At 38.5% G+C, this 20,424-nt stretch overlaps 1 protein-coding gene across 5 annotated transcripts in view; it reads left to right on the top strand.

Moving 5' to 3' along the window:
* Positions 1 to 19,878, top strand: part of Phf8 (PHD finger protein 8) — a 94,705-nt gene extending 74,827 nt beyond the window's left edge. For all 5 annotated transcript variants that reach the window (XM_038316128.2, XM_038316129.2, XM_038316130.2 and 2 more), the window contains 4 exons: positions 945 to 1,040; positions 11,639 to 11,748; positions 16,017 to 16,350; positions 17,150 to 19,878. In XM_038316128.2, the coding sequence (XP_038172056.1) occupies positions 945 to 1,040; positions 11,639 to 11,748; positions 16,017 to 16,350; positions 17,150 to 17,238 (629 nt within the window). In that variant the 3' untranslated portion in view covers positions 17,239 to 19,878. The remainder of the gene's footprint in view (positions 1 to 944; positions 1,041 to 11,638; positions 11,749 to 16,016; positions 16,351 to 17,149) is intronic.
* Positions 19,879 to 20,424: the final 546 nt, after the last annotated feature.

Below are 20,424 nucleotides of genomic sequence, written 5' to 3' on the forward strand. Positions count from 1 at the left end.
CAGAGCTAACAAAGTAATATTGATGGATTTTCCTGAAAGAGCTACGTTACTAGTACTCAATCTTTTCTAAGAACAATTAAATACTCCTTTTTTGAAAGAAAATAGTCAGGAGGCAAAGATTTTACCTCTTTATTGAAAGAAGAAGGTCTGAAAAATAGACTCAATTTTTTCTATAGATAAGCCCTGTGGAGAAAAAGTAGGAGGAACATTTCTAGGAGGTTGTTATTCTTAAAATTCTCTTTTAGGCTTGGAATGCAATCAGAATTATCAATAGAATCTTTCTATACCATATTCCCATTAAATCCTGTGTCTTGCCTATAGATATACTCTAAATACTTGTATTTGTTTCTGTAATATAGGATACTTGTATATGGGTACTCTATCAGTTAGATCATGCAGTTCCAATAATCTTGGTGCTGTCTTAAGTTTATTTTTCTCATTATTTCTCAAACAGTAAATACCTGCTTTTCATTGTATGGGGCTGCTTTAATATAAAATCAGACACATATCCCTGGCCTCATTTGTAAATATAATAGTCAGTTTCTATGTACAGTGTAATATCTCCAGTGCAAGCATAATATAGGTTGCTCTGGAGAGCTGACAAGGAGGCATCTGAATCAGATTACAAGAATGAGGAAAAACATATTACAGAGCTAAATCTAGAGCTTAATTTTTAAAAAGTGAGCCAAGTAACTCACCTTAGTGATGTGGGCCACTAATTATCACTAATCAGAATAAGGTGAATGTAGGAGAAGGACTTTCATAACAGGGGAACAACCATAGAAAAGGCACAAACTGAGATATTTAGGGGCCTTCTGCAGTTGAGTGTGGAATGTGTAAATAAGTAAAGTTGAAGAGGAGTAGGAAGGACTAAAGTATGTATCATTCTGTCTTTGCCTTTTTGGATGAGATTTAATTTTTCCCGCCTTCACCTCTCTCTGCAGTCTATCCATCCCTGGAATCTGATGATGATGACCCTGCTCTGAAATCTCGACCCAAAAAAAAGAAGAATTCAGATGATGCTCCATGGAGTCCTAAAGGTGATCTAGTATCTGTATCTTAGACTCGGTAGGCATGACCAGGTGAAAAAGTTAATTGAAATAAGGGATAAATGGTACAACAAGATCTTATTCAGTCACTCATCTGCTTAGTCAGCAAACATCTGTTCCATGTTTGGTGCCAGAGCTAAAATGATTGTGTAGCACAGTTTATGTAATCTAGCTAGGAAAATCATAGCTGTTGCTTTATGATATCATATGGCTTGAGATGAAGGAAACAAGGAAAATTTCAATAAGCCATGTTCGGCATCTAAGAACATTCTGGTAACCATCATCCCATTCCCCCATAGTAATTTTGTTTCCAAAGAGGAAAATTATGTTGACTCTTGGGCTCTGCAAGAATCTCAAGATTGTCAACTACTGAGAAGTCATCTCTGAGGAAGGGAAGGAAGAGAGGGAAAGTAGGTCAGTGAGATCAACATGGAATTTTGAGAGATAAAATAGTTTTCTTCTTCTCACTGATCAGGCTGTTTACACCTAAGAGCATTTGGGAGCTTTGTAAAATTTGAATGTTTCTGTCTGTAGTGTTTTAATGTGCATGTTCATTTGTGTGTGATTATTCATATGTGCATGCAGTTGTGTTTATGTGGACCTGAGAAAACAACTTCAGGCATGGGCCCTTGTCATTCACCCTTCTTGACAAAGGATCTTTTGTTGTTCAATACACCCTGCTTACAGAGTTTCTCCTGTTTCTGCCTCCCATCGCATTTTAGACATTCTGGGGTTGTAGATGCTCATTACCACATCCAGTTTTACATGGGTTTGGAGAGCCAAACTCCAGTTCTCATGCTTATGTGGCAAGTGCTTTAAGGCACTGAATTATCTTCCACAGCCCATGGTGCTTTTGCTGCTTAACAAACTACCCAAACCTTAATGGCCTAAAAGAATACTTACCACTTCTCATGATTCTGTAGGTTGGTTAAGCTGTTCCTTCAATCTCAGCTAGCTTGATTTTGGACTAGGTAGCATAAAAATACCTAGGTCCCTTTTCCATACATTCATTTATCCTCCAGGAGGCCAGTCCAGGATATTTTCACAGACTGCCAATGGAGTTTCCATCAGCAAGAAAGAATTTTTCAAGCTTCTACTGTGTCATGTTTGCTATTGTCCCAGCAATACAGCAGTTTATATAGCTAAGCTTATGGTCTCTCTAATTCTTAGAATGTGTTTTAATGAGTGAATCAGCAATATATACAAATCAAACATATTTTCTCTATTTCTTCTTATAGTTACTACCTTTAGTTTCTTCTATGAAGATAAAATTTTTGACTGGTGTATTAAAAAATGTGAAAAATACTAAAAGTAAAGGAAATTATGAAGAAGTAGTCATCCAGGATGTTGCCATTCAGAAGTAGCCACTGTTAACATTTTGACATTTTCTTCTAGTGTTTTATTTTTCTGTTCATTTTTTTCTTTTTCTGGTTGAAATAACACTGTAGGAGCTGAGAATATTGCTCAGTAGTAGAGTGCCTATCATGTAAAACCCTGAATTTAATCCTTAGTACTAGGGGAGAGGGGGTTGAAATAATACTTACAATAAAACTTCATAGTCTTATTTTTGTTTTGCTTTTTAATCAAAGGTAGTATGTGTAGCAAGCAATTAATATAGAGGATTTTAGGTTGAACAGCAATGTTCTCTCTGTTCTCTACTTTCAACTCTATGCCTTAAAGGCAGCATCATAGCTTTTATTTTCCTGGTAGATGCTTTGAAAGCTCAAGATAATAGAATTTATGCCAGTCATAGTACCACAGCCTGCAGCCCTAGCCCAAGAAAAGTGGAGACAGGAGAATCAAAGGATTGCAGATTTGGACTTTCAAGATGGTTCAGCATGTAAAAACACCTACCACCAAGCCTCACAACCTGAATTCAATCTCTGTAGCCCACATGGTAGAAGAAGACAACTGACTTCTGCAAGCTGTTCTCTGACCTCTCCCCAAATAAATAAATGTAAAAAAAAATTATTTTTGCTAAAAAAATATTTTTCTGGGCATATGCCTTTAATCTCAGCCTTGGAGGTAGAGGTAGGCATATCTCTGTGAGTTTGAGGCCAGCCTGATCTATATAGTAGGTTTCAAGCCAAACAAGTCTACATTTTCTCAGAAAATAAAATATTGCAGATTTACGGTTGGTCTACCTAGGTTACATAATGAGATTGAAGTCATCTGGCCTACATAGTGAGATCTTGTCTCAGAATTTTTACCACCATTTCTCAATTTATCAACCTAATTTCTCCTTTCATTAATTTCTGATGTACTTCCTCATCTTTCCATTAACAATTCTTTCTCAATTGTATGATCAAAGAACATTGACTTAAGTTTGAGACTTCTGGGGCCTCAGAAAAACTTTGAAGGCAGAAGCAAACCTGGTAGCCAAGAGTTTGAATCTTTAGTTGTTTCACAACCTGGTGCCTGCTGGGAAAGGATTCATGTGGTTTCCCCATCTGACTAGCTTCCTCATTGCTGTGTGATCTTAGAGTAGTTAGACTTGCAGCATAAATAGGTTTTCAAGCATGGGTGTTCAAGGAGTCTACTAAGAACTTGCCTTTCCCAACTTCACCTTAGACATCACACATTGTATCACTTGAGCTGTATTCTACAGTTTGCAAATGAGTCTGCTCAGAATCAATGGGGGAGACATAAACTGTTTGTTATTACTAATTTATTTGAGATTTTAGTATGATTACATCATTTCTCCCTTTCCTTCCTTTAGACCCTGCCATATACCCTTCTTTGCTCTCTTTCAAATTCATGGCCTTTTTTCATTAATTGTTATTACATATATTCCTAAATACATAAATATGACCTGCTAAGTCAGTATACTGTTACATGTATGTATGTTTCAGGACTAAGAATTTGGTATTGAATAACTAATTGTTGTATTCGTCCCTTGGGAAGACTATTTCTCCCATTTTCAGCATTCCTTAGTTTCCTATAGTGTTTTATATAGAATTGGGCCTTTCTGGTCTTTCCTTGTCTACTTTGGCATGTCTAGTCTTGTACGTATTCAGCCCATGTTTATGGCATCATGCTAATGAGATTTTATAGGTGTCACTTATGACATTCCTAGAAAATACAATCTCACAACAAATCCCTGATCCTCAGGCTCTTACAATTTTTCTGTCCCCTCTTCCATAATGATCCCTGGGCCCTAGAAACAGGCGTGTTTTGTAGATTTATGCCTTGGGACTGGGCTCCACAACTCTGCATTTTAATTGGTTGTGATTTTCTCTAATATCTACATCTGTTGCAAAGAGAAGTTTTCCTGATGCAGAGTAAGGACTACACTTATCTGTGGATATAAGAACAAATATGTAGAATGTAATTAGGGATTATGCTCATTCAGTAAAATGGTTTTAGGTTCTCCTCTGAGATTCTTGACTTCACTAGCCATGGGTAGTTGTGTAGATTTACAGTATCAAGCATGATTTACCTCTTTTTGAGTGAGTCCAAAATCCAATTAGACAGCTATTGGTTACCACCAAGGTATGTTTATTACTACTGCACCATTAGAGTTATTGTGCTGTTTGTTGCTGTGGCTCACAGGCATCGTAGCTGGGTAGGAGCCACTTGTTTCCCTCCTTTAGAAGCTTGCATGGCACCTCCTGGCATTATAAGAGCTAGTCCTCAGAGAGGAGGCTTTCATATCAGTCCCAGCTCAGGGACCTCTGGAACATGTCTGAGGTTCATGGTGTCTCCTTCAGCAATAAGGACTTAACTTCTGCCTCTGGAGAGGGGTTAACCAAAGGCAATAGCAATAACAGTGTTTTGGGAATCACTTAGACAGCCCTCAAAAGAGGACTTCTCATGCCTGCTGTTGGTGTTTTTGGTAGATAATCTTTGACTCTTAAAAGGAACATTGTCATCCCAGATGGGAATTTTTCATTTAAACTAGATTTGTATATTTCTACGCTTTTTAAATGCACATATGCAGAGTTATAATTTCCCTTCTGGGACTGCTTTCAGTGTGTCACAAAGGATCTGTTATTTTGTGTTTTCATTTTCATTTAATTCCAGGAAATGTTTCATCCTTTCTTGATTTCTTCTTTGTCTCATTCATCATTCAGTAATGAGCTATTTAGTTTCCATGAGTGTGTGTAGTTGCTAGTGGTTTGTTTTCTGTCAATTTTGTTTCATTTTGTTGTGGTCACATAGGATACATGGAGTTATTTCAGTATTTTTGAATTTGTAAAATTTGTTTTGTGTCCTAAGATTTTGTCTTTTAAGAGTTGCCTCTGTGTGACACTGAGTAGAATGTGTATTTTCTTGGTGTTTAGGTAGAATATTTTGTAAATATCTGTTAGGTCCATTTGATGTATGATGCCATTTATTGATGTTTATTTTTCAACCCAGTAACCTGCCTGTTGGAGAAAGTAAGGCATTGAAATCAACTACTATTAATGGGTTTGTGTTAATCTGTGTCCTTAAATCTAGTAGTACATATTTTTATGAAATTGGACACTACAGAGTTTAGTGCATATTATGTTTAGAATAGTAATGTCTTAGTTAAATGTTCCCCCATTAGAATGAATTATCCCTCTTCATCTCTTCTGATTAGTTTTATTTTGAACTCTATTTTGTCAGATATTAGGCTAGCAATGCCTGCTTGCTTTTCAGTCCCATTTGATTTGGCTACTTGTATCCATCCTTCTACTCCAAGGTGGTTCCTGTCTTTAAAGCTGTGTTTCTTGTAGACAGCAAATAGACTGTTTCTTGATTCATTCAGTCACCCTGTCTTTTGAGTGGAGAATTGAGGCCATTAATATTTAAAGTTATTATTGAAATGTGTGTGTTAATTGTGGTAATCATGTTGCTGGTTTTTTGTTTTTGTATTCCTATTGGTATTTTGTATTTTAGTAGTTATGACTTGATATTTCTTCCCACAGTCCCTTGGTTATACTCATTCCCCTCTTCAGCCTAAAATATTACCTCCTGTCTTTTCTTTAGGTTTGGTTTGTTGAATATAATTTTTAGGCTGTTTAAATCATGGGAATTTTTTTTATTAAACTATGGCTAGTCTAGTTTGCTCATCATGATCTTTTAGGACTCGGAATGCATTGCTCCTAGCTTGTCTGGCTTTCAAAGTTTCCATTGAGAAATCAGATGTTATTCTTTATTTGTGACTTGTGTTTTTGGTTGTTTTTTTCAGCTTTCAATATTTTTTCTTTGTGCTATATACTTAGCATTTTAATTATGATATCCCATAAGGGGTTTCGTTTTCTTCTGGTCCTATCTATTTTGTGTTCTTTATGCTTCCTGTATCTGTATGGTTTGTTTGTTTGTTTGTTTGTTTTTCCCTTAGTTTAGGAGAAATTTTATGATCTGGCCTATGCCTTTGACTTTGGATTCTTCTCCTTCATCTATGCCTCTAGTTTGAAGGTTTGGTCTTTTCATGGTGTTCCACAGTTCCTGTATATTCCTTTCTCTTTTTTTGGTGTTTTTTTTTTTTTTGGTTTTTCGAGACAGGGTTTCACTGTAGTTTTAGAGCCTGTCCTGGAACTAGCTCTTGTAGACCAGGCTGGCCTCAAACTCACAGAGATCTGCCTGCCTCTGCCTCCCAAGTGCTGGGATTAAAGGTGTGCGCCACCACCGCCCTGCTGTATATTCCTTTCTTATGTTTTAAAAAGCTTTTACATGTTCCTTGCTTCTTTGATATACTTCGTATCTGATTCCTCCTACTTGTAAGACTTTCCTTTGAATTTTTTAGTTAGGCAATTGGGTTTTCCAATTCCTTCTTCATTTTAACTTGAGTCCTCTTCAATGTTTATATCTCTCAGTTGAATTCCTTTCTCAAGTCCTGGGTTGTCTTTACCATTTTCATCAGCTTTATATTTGTTTTTTCTTGAGCATCACTCAGGCTTTTATTTCTCCTTAATTTCATTAAGCTGTTTCTTTGTATCTTCTTTAAACTCCTAGAATTCATTGATGAAGTTTATGGTTCTTTTAAATTGTATCCTGTGATTCATACAGGTAGTCTAATTGGCAAACATTTCTACAGGACTGGTACATTTTGAAGGGGAGATCTGGGCATGATATTTTCCCCACTGTTTGTACATATTGTTTAGCTAGCTACTAGAGATAGCATTGCAAGCAGAGCTTGTGTGAACAGTATCTTTGCTCTTCTTATCTGAGTTCTTCCTTCCAAACTTTCCTGCCCTTGTAGCCTTGGTTTGCCACAGAGGACATTCCTCCTATGCAATTTTCTGCAGTCAGAGAGCCACATCTGGGTCAGGGTTTGTGCTCAGAAAAAAAAAATGCAGACCGTGTGGACCCCAGCATACCATATTGGAGTAGAAGATAGGATATGTAGGCTAGTTATACCTAGATGTTGGGAATGGCTTAAGTGGAATGAAGTCAGTTAGACAGAGAAGACTGCACTGGTGTTCAGGATGTGTCCTGGTCCAAGCCTAGAGTATGAAAGTACATCTGAGAGGTTGAATGTTGCATGGGAGGAGCCTGTGTGTCAGTGGAAGGCAGGACAGGTCTTGATGGAAGCCTAGAGAATGGTAGTGACACAGGCAGAAGTGGTCAGACTAGGCTAGAGAGCAGAATGTTGGAAACAGGCTAGATCTGGTTGGTTAGAGAGGAAGGCTCAGACAGACTTACTGGGCTTATACATTTTTATGTATAAGAACTGGCTAGGGGGAAAGGTTGGGTGTGGTGAGGGGAGGGGTCTGGCAGAATCCTAGAGATAGAGACACAGATTTCAAAAGATTTGTGATTTTTTTTTTTTTTTTGAGCATCATGTTTCCTGGGCTAGATGTGAACTAATTTTATAGCCATAGATGACCTTGAACTTCTAATCTTCCTGTTTCTACCTCTGAGTGCTGGGACACAACCATACCTGGTTTTAGGAGGTATTGGGGGACCCAAACCCAGGGCCTTGTAGTGACTGGACTGTAGAGGAAATTTTAAGATGCCCAAATATATGTAATACACAGTTATATGTTAGTATTTTTTTCTGGATTTGCTTTAGATCATGTTTTAAACAGACAAAATATCACCCTTAAAAGAATTAGTTTCAATCTCCTGCATAACCTGTTTACCAAAGTGAATGGGTTTATTCAAAAATTACCTTTTATAATGCCAGTAACTAACCCCAAATATTATGTCATTTCCCCCTATGCTTTTCTCACATAATCATAGTCCTGCTATACATAATAAAATTAATGAGTATTCATTAATTACATGATGATATCTAATTCTAATCACATAAAATTTGCCAATGTCGTTTGGTCAAGATATTGTTTATTTAATGGATTTACTTAAAATGGATTCTAAACAAACTCTGCATGGCATTTGACTGTCATGCCTTTTAAATGACTCTTAATCTATAACAGTTCCTTTGGTTTTGTTAGTTTTATTATAGAAGCAGATATAATTGTTCTATAGCCAATATCATCATCTAGATTTGTCTGTTTGCTTTCATGTGACATTGCCACTTTTTGAGAAACTGAGTTAATTATATAAAATATTCTTTTTTTTCTTATGGTATCATTTAAATTTTCTATCCTCCTCTTTCACTCAACTCTCAAAACACTGTGAATAGTTTGCTTGCTTTTAATTTCTTAACAACTCAAATAATGCTGCAAATTGCCTGCTTCCACATGATTTCATTTGTTTTTCTGTAATTGTTACTAATGACATGAAAGTTCATTTTTGTAGCTGGGTGTGGTGGATTTTGCCTTTAATATCTACATGGAGAGGCAGGTAGTTCTTTGTGAATTTGAAAACAGCCTGCCTGTTCTATATAACAAGTTCCAAGGCTACACAGTGAAACTCTTTCAAGAAAAAAAAAATCCCAAAAGTTCATACTTTGAATATTACCTACATATGTTGGTGCTATCTCAATTTCAGAAGTGTATCATTTTCTTTCTCTTTTTTTCCTTTTTGTTTGTTTTTCAAGACAGGGTTTCTCTGTGTAACAGTCCTTGCTGTCCTGGAACTCCCTTTGTAGACCAGGCTAGCCTTGAACTCACAGAGTACTCCCTAGATTCTATCTCCCAAGTGCTGGGATTAAACGCATGTGCCAACACACCCATATTATAATTTTCATCCATATTTTGTGTTACAGGGTTTCTCTGTAGCTTTGTAACCTGTCCTGGAACTCGCTCTGTAGACCAGGCTGGCCTTGAACTCACAGAGATCCACCTGCCTCCTGAGTGCTGGGATTAAAGGCATGCACCACCACTGCCCAGTCTAGTTTTCATTCAAAGACTAGCATATACCCTTAAAGTAATACTGAAGTATTATGTGAATATCCAATTTTCTAGAACCAGTGTTTCATTAAGATTTGCAAATTTAGGATTTTTTAATTCTGTCACACCTATATTTGTAAACTTGCATTCTTGTATGTGTATGTGTATGTGTCTGCCTGCCTCTATGTTTGTTGGTTTGGATATACATGTTTTAGTGGTTGTTTCCTTTTGTCTGACTATTCAAAACATGCGTATCTTTCAAAAGTATGTTACAGTAACATTTGAGATGACCCAGTGGGTAAAGGTACTTGCCACCACACCTAATAACCTGAGTTTGTTCTCCAGGACCCACATGTTGGAAGGAAAGAACTGACTCGCACATGTTGTCCTCTGACCTGCACAGTTGTGTCATGGTATACATGCACAGCATGAGTGTGAACAGCAGAGGATTTCAGCATGAATGAGGAGATGGCTCAGTAAAGTGTTTGTGCAAGCATGAGGACCAGAACTCAACAACTAGCACCAACATAAATTTAACAAAAAAAAACACCAAACAAGCGTTGATGATGCATACTTGTAATCCCAGTGCTGGGGAGGCACTTGCTCATTCATACTGAGCTATGTCTGTCATTGCTTTCTACCTTGTGAGAAGCACGATCTCTTGTTGTTTGCTGCTGCATACGTGGAATAGTTGACCTATCGTCTTCTAGGGTTTCTCTTGTCTCTGCTTCCTATCTTGCTCTAAGAGCACTGAAATCACAAATGCTAATGCCTCTGACCCTATGTGGGTTCTCAGAATATGAACTCAGGTCTTCACACTTGCAGGACACGTGCTTTACCTATTGAGCACTCTTGTGGGGTTTTTTTTTTTTGTAATTTTATTTTATGAACGTACATGTAATGCATGTAGAACTCAGAGGAGAACTTTGTGGAGTTGGTTCTCTCCTTACACCTTTATGTGGGTTTTAGAAATTGAACTCAAGTTGTCAAGCTTGTACTACAAGTGCTTTTACCTGCAGAGCCATGTGACTGGTCATTTTTTTTTTTTTAGATAGGATCTCTCACTAGTACCTGGGGCTTGCTGATGAAATCTTCCTGATTCTGCCTCCCCAGCACTGGGCTTACAAGTATCCATCATCAATGCTTGTTTTTTCTATTTGTTCGTTTGTTTTTTAACTTATGTGCACTTTACTGAGCTATCTCCTCAGTCCCAGCTGGGGACTTTCTTGGGCTGGAGAGATGGCTTAGAGGTTAAGAGCACTGACTGCTCTTTCAGAGTTCCAGAGTTCAATTCTGGCCAGCAAGCATACAGACAGAACACTGTATACATAATAAATAAATAAATCTTTTTTAAAAAAGAAAAAAAAGAAAAACTTTCTTCACCTGAGGATATTTGTTTCTCCTAGAATGTGCTTATTGAAAAGGATAAACAGTAACAGTTGTTTTTAATTCAGTATTAAGGTACTATAAAAAAGTTATGACATGATCTTTAAGAACTCATTGGTTGATATATATATATATATAAAATCTTCACTAGTACTACGTTATCAAGTCACTTGTCCAGATTATAAACTCAGAGAGAGAGAAAAGAGCAGTGGGACCAGGGAGGTCCCAAATATTTTGTATAAGATATTACTAGCATACTTTTTAGGGACAGGTAGATTTTTAAAAGGCAAAAGGAAAATACATGGTCTAGGCAGTTCAGATGGCAAGTATGAGTATGGAGGGAAAGATAATACAATGTTATTCTCTGGGTGTAATAAGGAAGCCATATGTCTGGAGTAGCAGAAAATAAGGTGTTCAGTCTGTTTTCTGCTGCTGTAACAGAAATCACAAATAGGTAAATTTTAAATAAAAACTTTATTTTTCTCATGGTTCTGGAGACTGGAAAGTCTACAGGCATGATGCTGACATGGTTTAGGCCTTCATGCTAAATTGCCCTGTAAGTGGAAGGTACCATGTGGTAAGAGGGTGGAGGAAGAAAGAGTTGAAATTCACCCCTTTTAATACCTAACCCATTCATAGAGTAATAGCTTTATACCATTGAGGAGAACATTGACATCATGACCTAATTGCCTCCCTTCTAAACTGTTAAAATGATAATTAAATTTCTACATGAGTTTGAAGGGGGCATTCAAACCATAGCAGTAGATGCAGAAACTAGGTTGGGAAAGTAGGTAATCCAGGAAAAACAAGGACATAAAAGCACATAAACAACTTTAAATGCCTGTTTAAGGAAGGTAATTTGTATTTATGTATGCTTTGGTCATTAAAAAGGGTTTTGTGAAAAGCAAGAAGCAGGAAGACCAATACAACCACCTTTTGGGTAGTCAGAAGTTAGAGAATATAATTAGCAAGTAGATAAGCATCCTTTTTCCCTTGTAGCCCGTGTGACTCCAACTCTGCCCAAGCAGGACCGTCCAGTTCGTGAGGGGACCCGGGTTGCCTCCATTGAGACAGGTTTGGCTGCAGCAGCTGCAAAGCTTGCCCAGCAGGTAAGTGTTGATACCCAACCCATGGTCTTGCTACTGATGATTTAAAGCCTCAAAATTCTGACCTTTAGGCTGGTAGGATCCTGCTGTAATGGATAACCTTTGATCTTTATTTCTGGCAGTATCCCAGACCCTCTTATATCCTTTACATCCCAGCTCTATGACAAGCTACTTTCATAAATTACATAGTTGACATGATTAAGGATGAAAAAAGGGGCCAGAAAAGTGTCCTTGTTGGTATCACTTACCCTTCTAAGTATATAAAACCCTGCAGATAGATATACATGTGGTCCCTGGTAGGCTACCCATGCCCCATAGAAGACCCCATACCTATGTATAATGGACAGCATTAATTTGACTGAGTGGGTTATTTAAAAAATGAAGAGAATATGAAGTTGGGAGGGAAACATGATTGGGGAGAATCTGAGAGGCTTTGGAGGTAGGGGAGTTAGGGGTTAATATGATGAAAATACATTACATACGTGTGTAAAATAACAAATAAAAATATATATTGGAAAAAATCCTCAGATAGAAAAGATTAGATCTGTCATTTGCCTTTAGATTTAGTCCTGAGGAAGTGACTCAGTTGAGTACACTTAAGTTTTGAGTCATCCACCAGTATTGAAATTTGGCCCTTTATAAAGAGGGTTTTTTTATACCCTTTATCAAACATTATTACCTAGATCCTCACCCCCTGCTTCTCGAGAACAACAGTCACCATTTTTCATCCTAAAAGGTCACCTTTACTGAATCAATTTTACCTTATAACATTAGTTTACAATGTGCTTTAGCATGCAGTATGCTCAGAAACCCTAAGAGTATTTGGAGGTGAGGTTTTTGGTTCTTTAGCAGTATCCACATAGTTCTTCATGCCATATCCTATTGCTTAGAGCACTATTGAGCATCTGCTTAATGTTAAGTGCACCTATGTACAATGTCTATATAATATGCCCAAGAGTCTTGTTCAATAGATATTTTCATCATTTTACAGGTGACGAATATGAGGCTCACTTTAAGTGACTAGTCCAGGATAAGACAGCCAGTAAATGAAGGAGACAAGATTCAAACTCATATCCTCTAACTTCAGATTTCATGCTACTTGACTTTTCAATAAAGTGTAATAGTTAAATGTTTATGTATTTAAGTAATTATATCCTATATAAGTGAAATTTAAGAATTGTTTTATATGATATTCTATAGAGCTATAATATTTCTGAAAATGCCTTGGAGACTGTTAATTGGGAGCCAGCAAAGTTCAAGCAGGACAAGTGGCTCTTTGACTAAAATTTCCCCCTGTCATTTATCAGTACCACATAAGATGTAACTTATAAATAAAGGCTTTCTATTGTGATAAACAGATGAAAGTGTGACACTACTCTTAGTGCTTTCTAAGGAGTAACTACTATTTTGGTTGATGGAATTACTTCAAAGACAAGGCTTTAAAGTTGGGGGTGGTATTAGAGGTTGAATTTTTTTGGTTTTGGGGGTTTTTGGGGGGGGTGACAGGGAAGCATTCCAGGAAAATATTGCTCCTTGATATAGCACATAAAGTCATCTTTGTTTCATAGTGACTTTTCTCTAATCTCCTGGCTGCCATAAAGTGTACATCCTTTGTCAACTGTACTCCACTACAGTGTTCATGATTTACCCCTTATACCAGATTGCCTCATGCTTAGCCTAAGTTTATGGGGTAACATAAAGCATTTCCTCTGCCTATTCACATCACTTACCACTACTTTATTTCTTTGATCTTCAGCTGTACTTTGTATAGCATTATCTCATGGTACTTATGATCATAAGGATATTTTATGTCCTTAAATATTAAAAGTAGGGATGTATTTAAGTTTTTGTTTTAATAACCACACATGATGTATCAGTGTTGGAGTGAGTGAATGGGGAGGGGACTTTTCTGAATTGGCAACTTCATGTTGGGAGATAAGTGTAATAAGTAATAGTTAAGACATGGATTCTGGGACCTGAAAAATGTATCTGTGAGTAAAGGTACTTGCCACCAAGCATGATGACCTAAATTTGATTCCAGGACACTCAGGGTACAAAAAGAGAACGTATTCCTGAAAGTTGTCCTCTGACCTTAACACTTGTGTCATGGCACCACACATGTGTGCACGTGCATGCACAAACATGCACAAACAAATGTAAAAAATAACAGATTTTGGAACAGCTGTCCTAGCTTTACTACTTGGACAAGTTAATTTCTTTTTGTCTCAACTGTTTTATGAGCTTTGTTTAGGATTAAGTGAGGGTATGTGTCTGTGTATGTATTTATGCGTATGTATATCTGCCTGTCCTCCTTAGAATGACACTTGATATTAATTAAGAATGGCATTTTTGCCTTCAATCTTTAATCATTATGGGTTGGCTATGTTTAAGTAGCCACATAGTGAAATACTATGAATATCAGTCAGGCAAAAAGTTTGAATTTGGTTGGGACCTGATTTTTCAACAAAGAACTTGGCAACGTGAAAATGCTCCTATCATAAGGTAGTCCACTTGCCACTTACGTGCAAAAGAGGATAGCAACAATAGTGGGGAAATTTAAGCAAAGCAACCTAGATATGAAGACATAATTTATGGAGTCAGACCAGAGAACAAGTGAACAGAATTCTTTTTAGTTTTTCAAGATAGAGTTTCTTTGTGTAAAATTCCCAGCTATCCTGGAACTCTATATAGACCAGGCTGGCCTTGAACTCACAGACATCTGCCTGCTGGGATTAAAGGCATGTGCCACCAGAATTCATTCTTAATATGGGTGAGAAAAGAGATTTCTTGTAAAGGATGTGGCTGAACAGAGCAAATTGAATCAACTTGAAAACTTAATTGGATCTGCAATTTTAGGAAAAATAACTTAGGGCTGGAGAGATGGTTCAGTAGTTAAGAGCACTGACCGCTTTTCCAGAGGACCTGGGTTCAATTCCCAGCACCCACATGGTAGCTCACAACCATCTGTAACTCTAGTTCTAGAGAAATTGGCACACTCTCACACACATACATGCAGGAAAAACACAAATGTACATAAAAAAGGAAAATAACCAAGCCTTTTTGCTATAGTTTCTTTATCCTTAGAATGGGAGTATAATTCTTCTCATCCTTAAAAGTATTGAGTAATTAAGGAACAGTGCCTGACATAACACTGACAATGTCATGTCGGAGAACAATGACTAATACCATTAGTCTCATGCTCTAGAAGTTTCTCTGGTAACCATAGCATAGTAAATCTTCTGAAGACAGGTCTAGGCTTTTGTTGCCAGGAGAAAGCTAAGAAATATATTCCTAGAATTGGTATGTGTGGCTGAGTAGTATGTCAGAAAGTAAATTCATTCACATGTTCTCAGCCCCATCTTCCAGGTTCTCAGGACTCCACATGCCCATTATCCAGATACCTACTACACAATGGATAGTAGATCCATAGAGCAATAAGTGGATGAAATACAAGATACTGGAAGAAGTGGCACAACTTCATGCTTATTTATTTCATCCAAATTGAGTTATTTGGATTCAGTGGTTTAAAAGATTGTCAAGTCCTCTGTTCAAAGAAAAAGATCGGCAAAAGGGGAAAAAAGATATTATAAGAAATAGAGAATAATAATTAACTCCTTGCTGAGTTCCTTTTGTGTATTATATACTTTTGTCATTATGTAAGCTTTCTAACAACTCTGAAAAAAAGCACACAAGGCAGCTGATATTCAGAAAGGTTAGTAACTTTAATCAAAGTCATCCAATTTAGAAAACAGAAGCCTGGGTTTACTCAGGTTTGCCTTATCCCAAAGCTAACACTTTACTCTCAGTTCGTTTTGATCTAACTACTTTTCCATGAGGGTTTGGGCTTAACTTACTTAATGTCCTTGCACTTCTGTTTTGTTATTTGTAAAACGAAGAGTTTACCCCCTTGGACTGTTAAAAGAATTAAATAAGAAAATAAAGTAAACGAAGTATACAAACTGCTAGTATAAATTTAGTTATTAGAAATACCCACAGCTCACCAAAACCCAAGTCTTTGAAATCATTTACAGATTTTCTTGCCATTGTAGTATTAAGTGGTAGTGATGAGTTAAGGATAGATGATGCCAAGGAAATAACTAGGTACTGGGAGCGCTTTTGTTGTAGGTCCATACAAGGTAGATTTAGAAGGGATGGGGAAGAAGTGGCAGGATGCAGAAACTTATTGATCATTGTCTCCTTACTTTCTGAGAAATTTTTCTTTTTCTTTTCTTCACTCTTTAATCTCCCCTCTGACTTGGCTTGTATTTCAGGAGCTGCAAAAGGCCCAAAAGAAGAAATCTATCAAGAAGAAGCCTTTGCTGAAGGAGGCAGAGCAGCCTCGCCCTCAAGAGTCTAATGTCGTTGTGACAGTGTCTGCACCAATGCTGGCTACTACACCCCAACCTCTCACCTCCTTGCCCCAGCCACCTCCTGAGCCTAAACAAGAGGCTCTGTCAGGAAGTCTTGCTGACCATGAGTACACTGCTCGTCCCAACGCCTTTGGCATGGCTCAGGCAAATCGAAGCACCACACCCATGGCCCCTGGAGTCTTCCTGACTCCGAGGCGTCCTTCAGTTGGCTCCCAGAGCAACCAGGCAGGACCAGGTACATGACCCAAATGGGGATTAAAATGAGCAATCTTAAAACTCCCTGATCTAAGTCAGGAAGGACCACTGAAAGCCAAACTTCAGGTGCTTATATTTGAGTTTAATAGGCCATGGAGAGGTGACCATAGTGGAGGATGGATTGGAAGTAGGTAGTCTGTACATCCATAGATTCAGGAAAGAATGGAGAAACACAAACATAAGACCTCAGATCAGAGTAATGAGAGAGATGATAAACAGAAATAATAGTTATGATCATATAGGATGTAAGAAATGATTTGATGTAGGGAGACAGAGGCATGAGAGAGAAAGAATTCAAACACTCCTTTTCCTTTCATTGGCCAGAGCCCAATCCCTAGAGTATGGATATAGTTCAAGGATACTAAGTTTTCTATATTTATGAGTGACTTGAATGGGAGTTTCTAATGAATGAAGACCCTGAGGATGGCACCTTCAGGAACACTGAACTATAGTTACTAACCCTGGTGGTCAGGATAATTCCATGTGAATGACATGGAAGCACATTAACATCCTTACAGAATTTTCTAAACAAAATGATTTAAACTCAGAGTCGGGGGGGGGGGGAGCCAGAAAACTAGAACTATAGTGTTTATGGCTGCTGCAGCAATCAGAGAAAAGCCAAGCATATGGCATTGAATAAAAAGAGTTAAGGAGGACTCCTTGACCAATATGACATAAGGATGAAGAACCTTTGTTGAGAGAAACAAGGGGATGATGCAAGAACAGTTTGTGCTAAAGCTGCTCATAAAGCTTCTGTGTGCTTTGCACCTCCTTTACAGGAAAGCGTCCTAAAAAGGGCCTGGCCACAGCAAAGCAGAGACTCGGCCGCATCCTGAAAATCCACAGAAACGGCAAGTTACTTCTGTGAGCCAAGCCCCATCGTGTCCTACTTCACCCCTTTCACCCCCATTGCCTTCTTCGTTGTCAACTCGGGGCACTTCTGGATCCTATGAGCCCCGGACAAGGTGCATTGTCCTGCTTCATTGGGACTGACCAAAGGCATGGACTATCCCCAACTTCCTTTCTCACTTCTGCTATGAGTATCCTGCCTTCCTTTTCCATACCCATGAATAGCAGCAGATAAATGGGAGAGGTTTCTAACTGACAAGAATCTTTTCCTGTTCCTCCCACATAATTTCCCTTCCTATTGGAATTGGAATGTATGATGAGGAGCAGCATAAAGGAAGTCTGGGCCCTTCAGTTTCCCTGCCATGAAGTGCTCAACATTTGTTCCAACTCCAGCCCTGTCTCTAAGCCCATTTTTTTCCTACCCCTTCCTCCCAATCCATTGAACATGCCCTACCTTCAGTCTTGTTTCTGAAAGAAGGTTGTGGTCTTTATCTCCTTTTGCCTCTTTTCATGAGGAAAATGGAGAGAACCTTTATTGCCCTATTACGGGCCATCTCCAGATCTGGCCTAGAAAAGCTGACTTTATCAGTCTTTGGGGGGAAAAAAAGGAGATTCCTGTTACTTTTCAAGGTGAGGAAGAAGACAGATACCCAAGCCTTTGATCGTGACTGTTGCCTAGCCCACCAGAAGAGACTACTTTTGTCTGACTGCACATGAAATCCCATGATGATCTTCAGGAATTTGCCTATATTTTGAGGGCCTGTAGAACATTATCCCCATAACTATAACTGGGTTCCAGCAGGTACAAACCCAACTCCTAGAAATCCAAAGTACCTGTCATATTGATAACTCTGGCTCTGTAGCCTGCTCCTGCCACCTATACCACAAAGCACAGCCTGGACCTTCTGGAGAGGGTATGATGAGACAACCTAACCCTGCAGGGTCATTTATCAGGAATCTCCATGCTTCTTTCCCCATCTGAGGTCTTAGTCTGAAGAAGACTTTAGGACTCAAATCTTTACCCCCAGACCTTTACTTTTCCAGACCACAGACCAACATTCAAACATAGTGCAGATAGGCTATTCAAGTCTGAACTTAGAAACGATGCCCATCTGTGAAGTAGCAGATCTTCTGATCCACTTTTTTTCTCCTTTGTGATTGTCACCATTTTCCAGACAGTGCCCCCACCTCCCGTTTGTCTTGCCTTACTGGCAATCTGGACTTAATGGAGACTGCCCCCTCTGAACAACCCATTTTGGCACTGCCCAAGTGGGAGTATCCTTTACCTTCCACTTGTCCTCACCCCAGCTTGCCTAGTGCTTGTGGGGAATTTAACAGCTATGATGCAGACCACAGGGAATATGTGAGGCCTCTATGTTATCTTTATGTTTGTGCTTCTTTCTTTTTTCTGTAGATCCACCCCCTCATCCTTCATGGAATCAGGGGTACTTTAGCATATTTGCTTCTTCTACCTTGGGGACTCCAGGGGCCAAGCAGTCCTCCTTTAGTCACACCAAAGGCAAAAGGCCTGGCTACCTCCCCCTTAGCAGTGAGGTCCCTACTCCCCTCCTTTCTACTCAGCTTTGCTTGTCTTGGAGATTTCAAGGCAGTAGTGGGGAAGTAAGGGGGAAGCAGGAGAAGCCTCTGACCCTATGTGGGCACTTCCTGACTAAAGGCTGACTGTTGTCACCAAAAACAGGTCCCTAGCCCTTTCACCCATTAAAACTCCCTCTTGATTTTTCAAAGGCAGCTAATTGCTAGCACCCTCTCCCCACCCATTCCAGGCCTCTTTTCCCTCTGTTTCTTTGTTAGAAGGTTCTGTGGAGCTGAAACCCAGCCTCTGATGGGGTTTGTTTAGTTTAGTTGGGTTCTCAGAGTCTCCTGTTGTTTTGTATTGTTTCCAATGAAAAGCAAGTTTACCCTCAGAGTTATGCTTTTCCAAAGAAGCTAGTGTGTTTTTGTTGTTGTTGTTGTTGTTATTGTTGTTGTTGTTTTGTTTTTATGTTTCAGGTTCTAAGTGAAGTGAGGTGGAGAGGAGTTGGAAATAACCAAGGTTTAGAACATGGTGTGATAGTTACCTCTGATCTGCAATCCCATCAGAGAGCTGGGGTAGGATAGGAGGGCAGAGAGAAGAGGATTTCTATTCACCTTTAATATATTTTTACAAAAAAGCAAACAATTTAAAAACAAACCCACCGCTTCTGTACATGTCTAAATATATTTTTAGAAGTGGGTAGGATTGTGATTTCTGATGCAGGGCCTTTTTATAAATAGGTTAGAGTAGCATCATCCAGATTTCTCTGTTGTTTGTTCCCCTTATTTTTTCTTATTTTGTGTTACTAATGTAATTTATATATTTTTTAGATTTCCCTTTCCTGTAGAGATAAAAGTGATTTATCTTGGCAGTTTCGTTGCTTGATGTTATTATTGGTGGAGGTGGTGGAGGTGGTGGAGGTGGTGGTGATTAAGATATGGGGTTCAGGAAGTTACTTTCCTTTTGTCTCTCCTTCAGCAGCTTATCATTGGGCATTTTCCTGGTACCCAACATTATACCTGAGATAAGAATTTGGCAGGATCTTGATCTCAAGGACACAGTTTAAACATAAGAAATGCATAATTAAAAGCAAAATAAGCAGAAAATAAAAGGCACAACATTTCAGTGGTCCTGAGACGTTCAATGAAAAAGATTTCGATAGTTTTCATCAGCTACTTTTTATTAGCATATACCAATTATATGTGATACTGTATTTTATGACATTCTCATACATGTATATGATATACTTTGATATTTCCCCGCCCATAACTCTTTATTACTCCCTTCCCATTCCTGCTAATCTCCTTCTTCCCAATCTCCTTTTCCATTATCATGTCTTTTCTTTCTTTGTTGGCCACTGATTTTAACCAGGACTGCTTACAGAAGCATGGGAGGGAGATTATTTACTAGAACATGAGTACCTTACCAGTTAAGAAAGTATCTCTTTCTCCCCAGCAACTCTCAACTGCATTCAAATCCTTAGTGATGGATGGGTCCTTGTGGTCCCCTCCCTTCTCCATGACAGAATGCTGACAAGCCCAATCCTTTGTAGGTCTTCTGCTTGATAAACAGCTGCTGAGAGTTCAAGTGCCACAGCTATGTCATATCTGTTAGAAACTATTCCACAACAACTCACTGCTTCCTCCAGGTCATATGAATTCCTTCCTCCCC

This window comes from Arvicola amphibius, chromosome X (assembly GCF_903992535.2).
Source record: "Arvicola amphibius chromosome X, mArvAmp1.2, whole genome shotgun sequence".
Lineage (NCBI taxonomy): Eukaryota > Metazoa > Chordata > Mammalia > Rodentia > Cricetidae > Arvicola > Arvicola amphibius.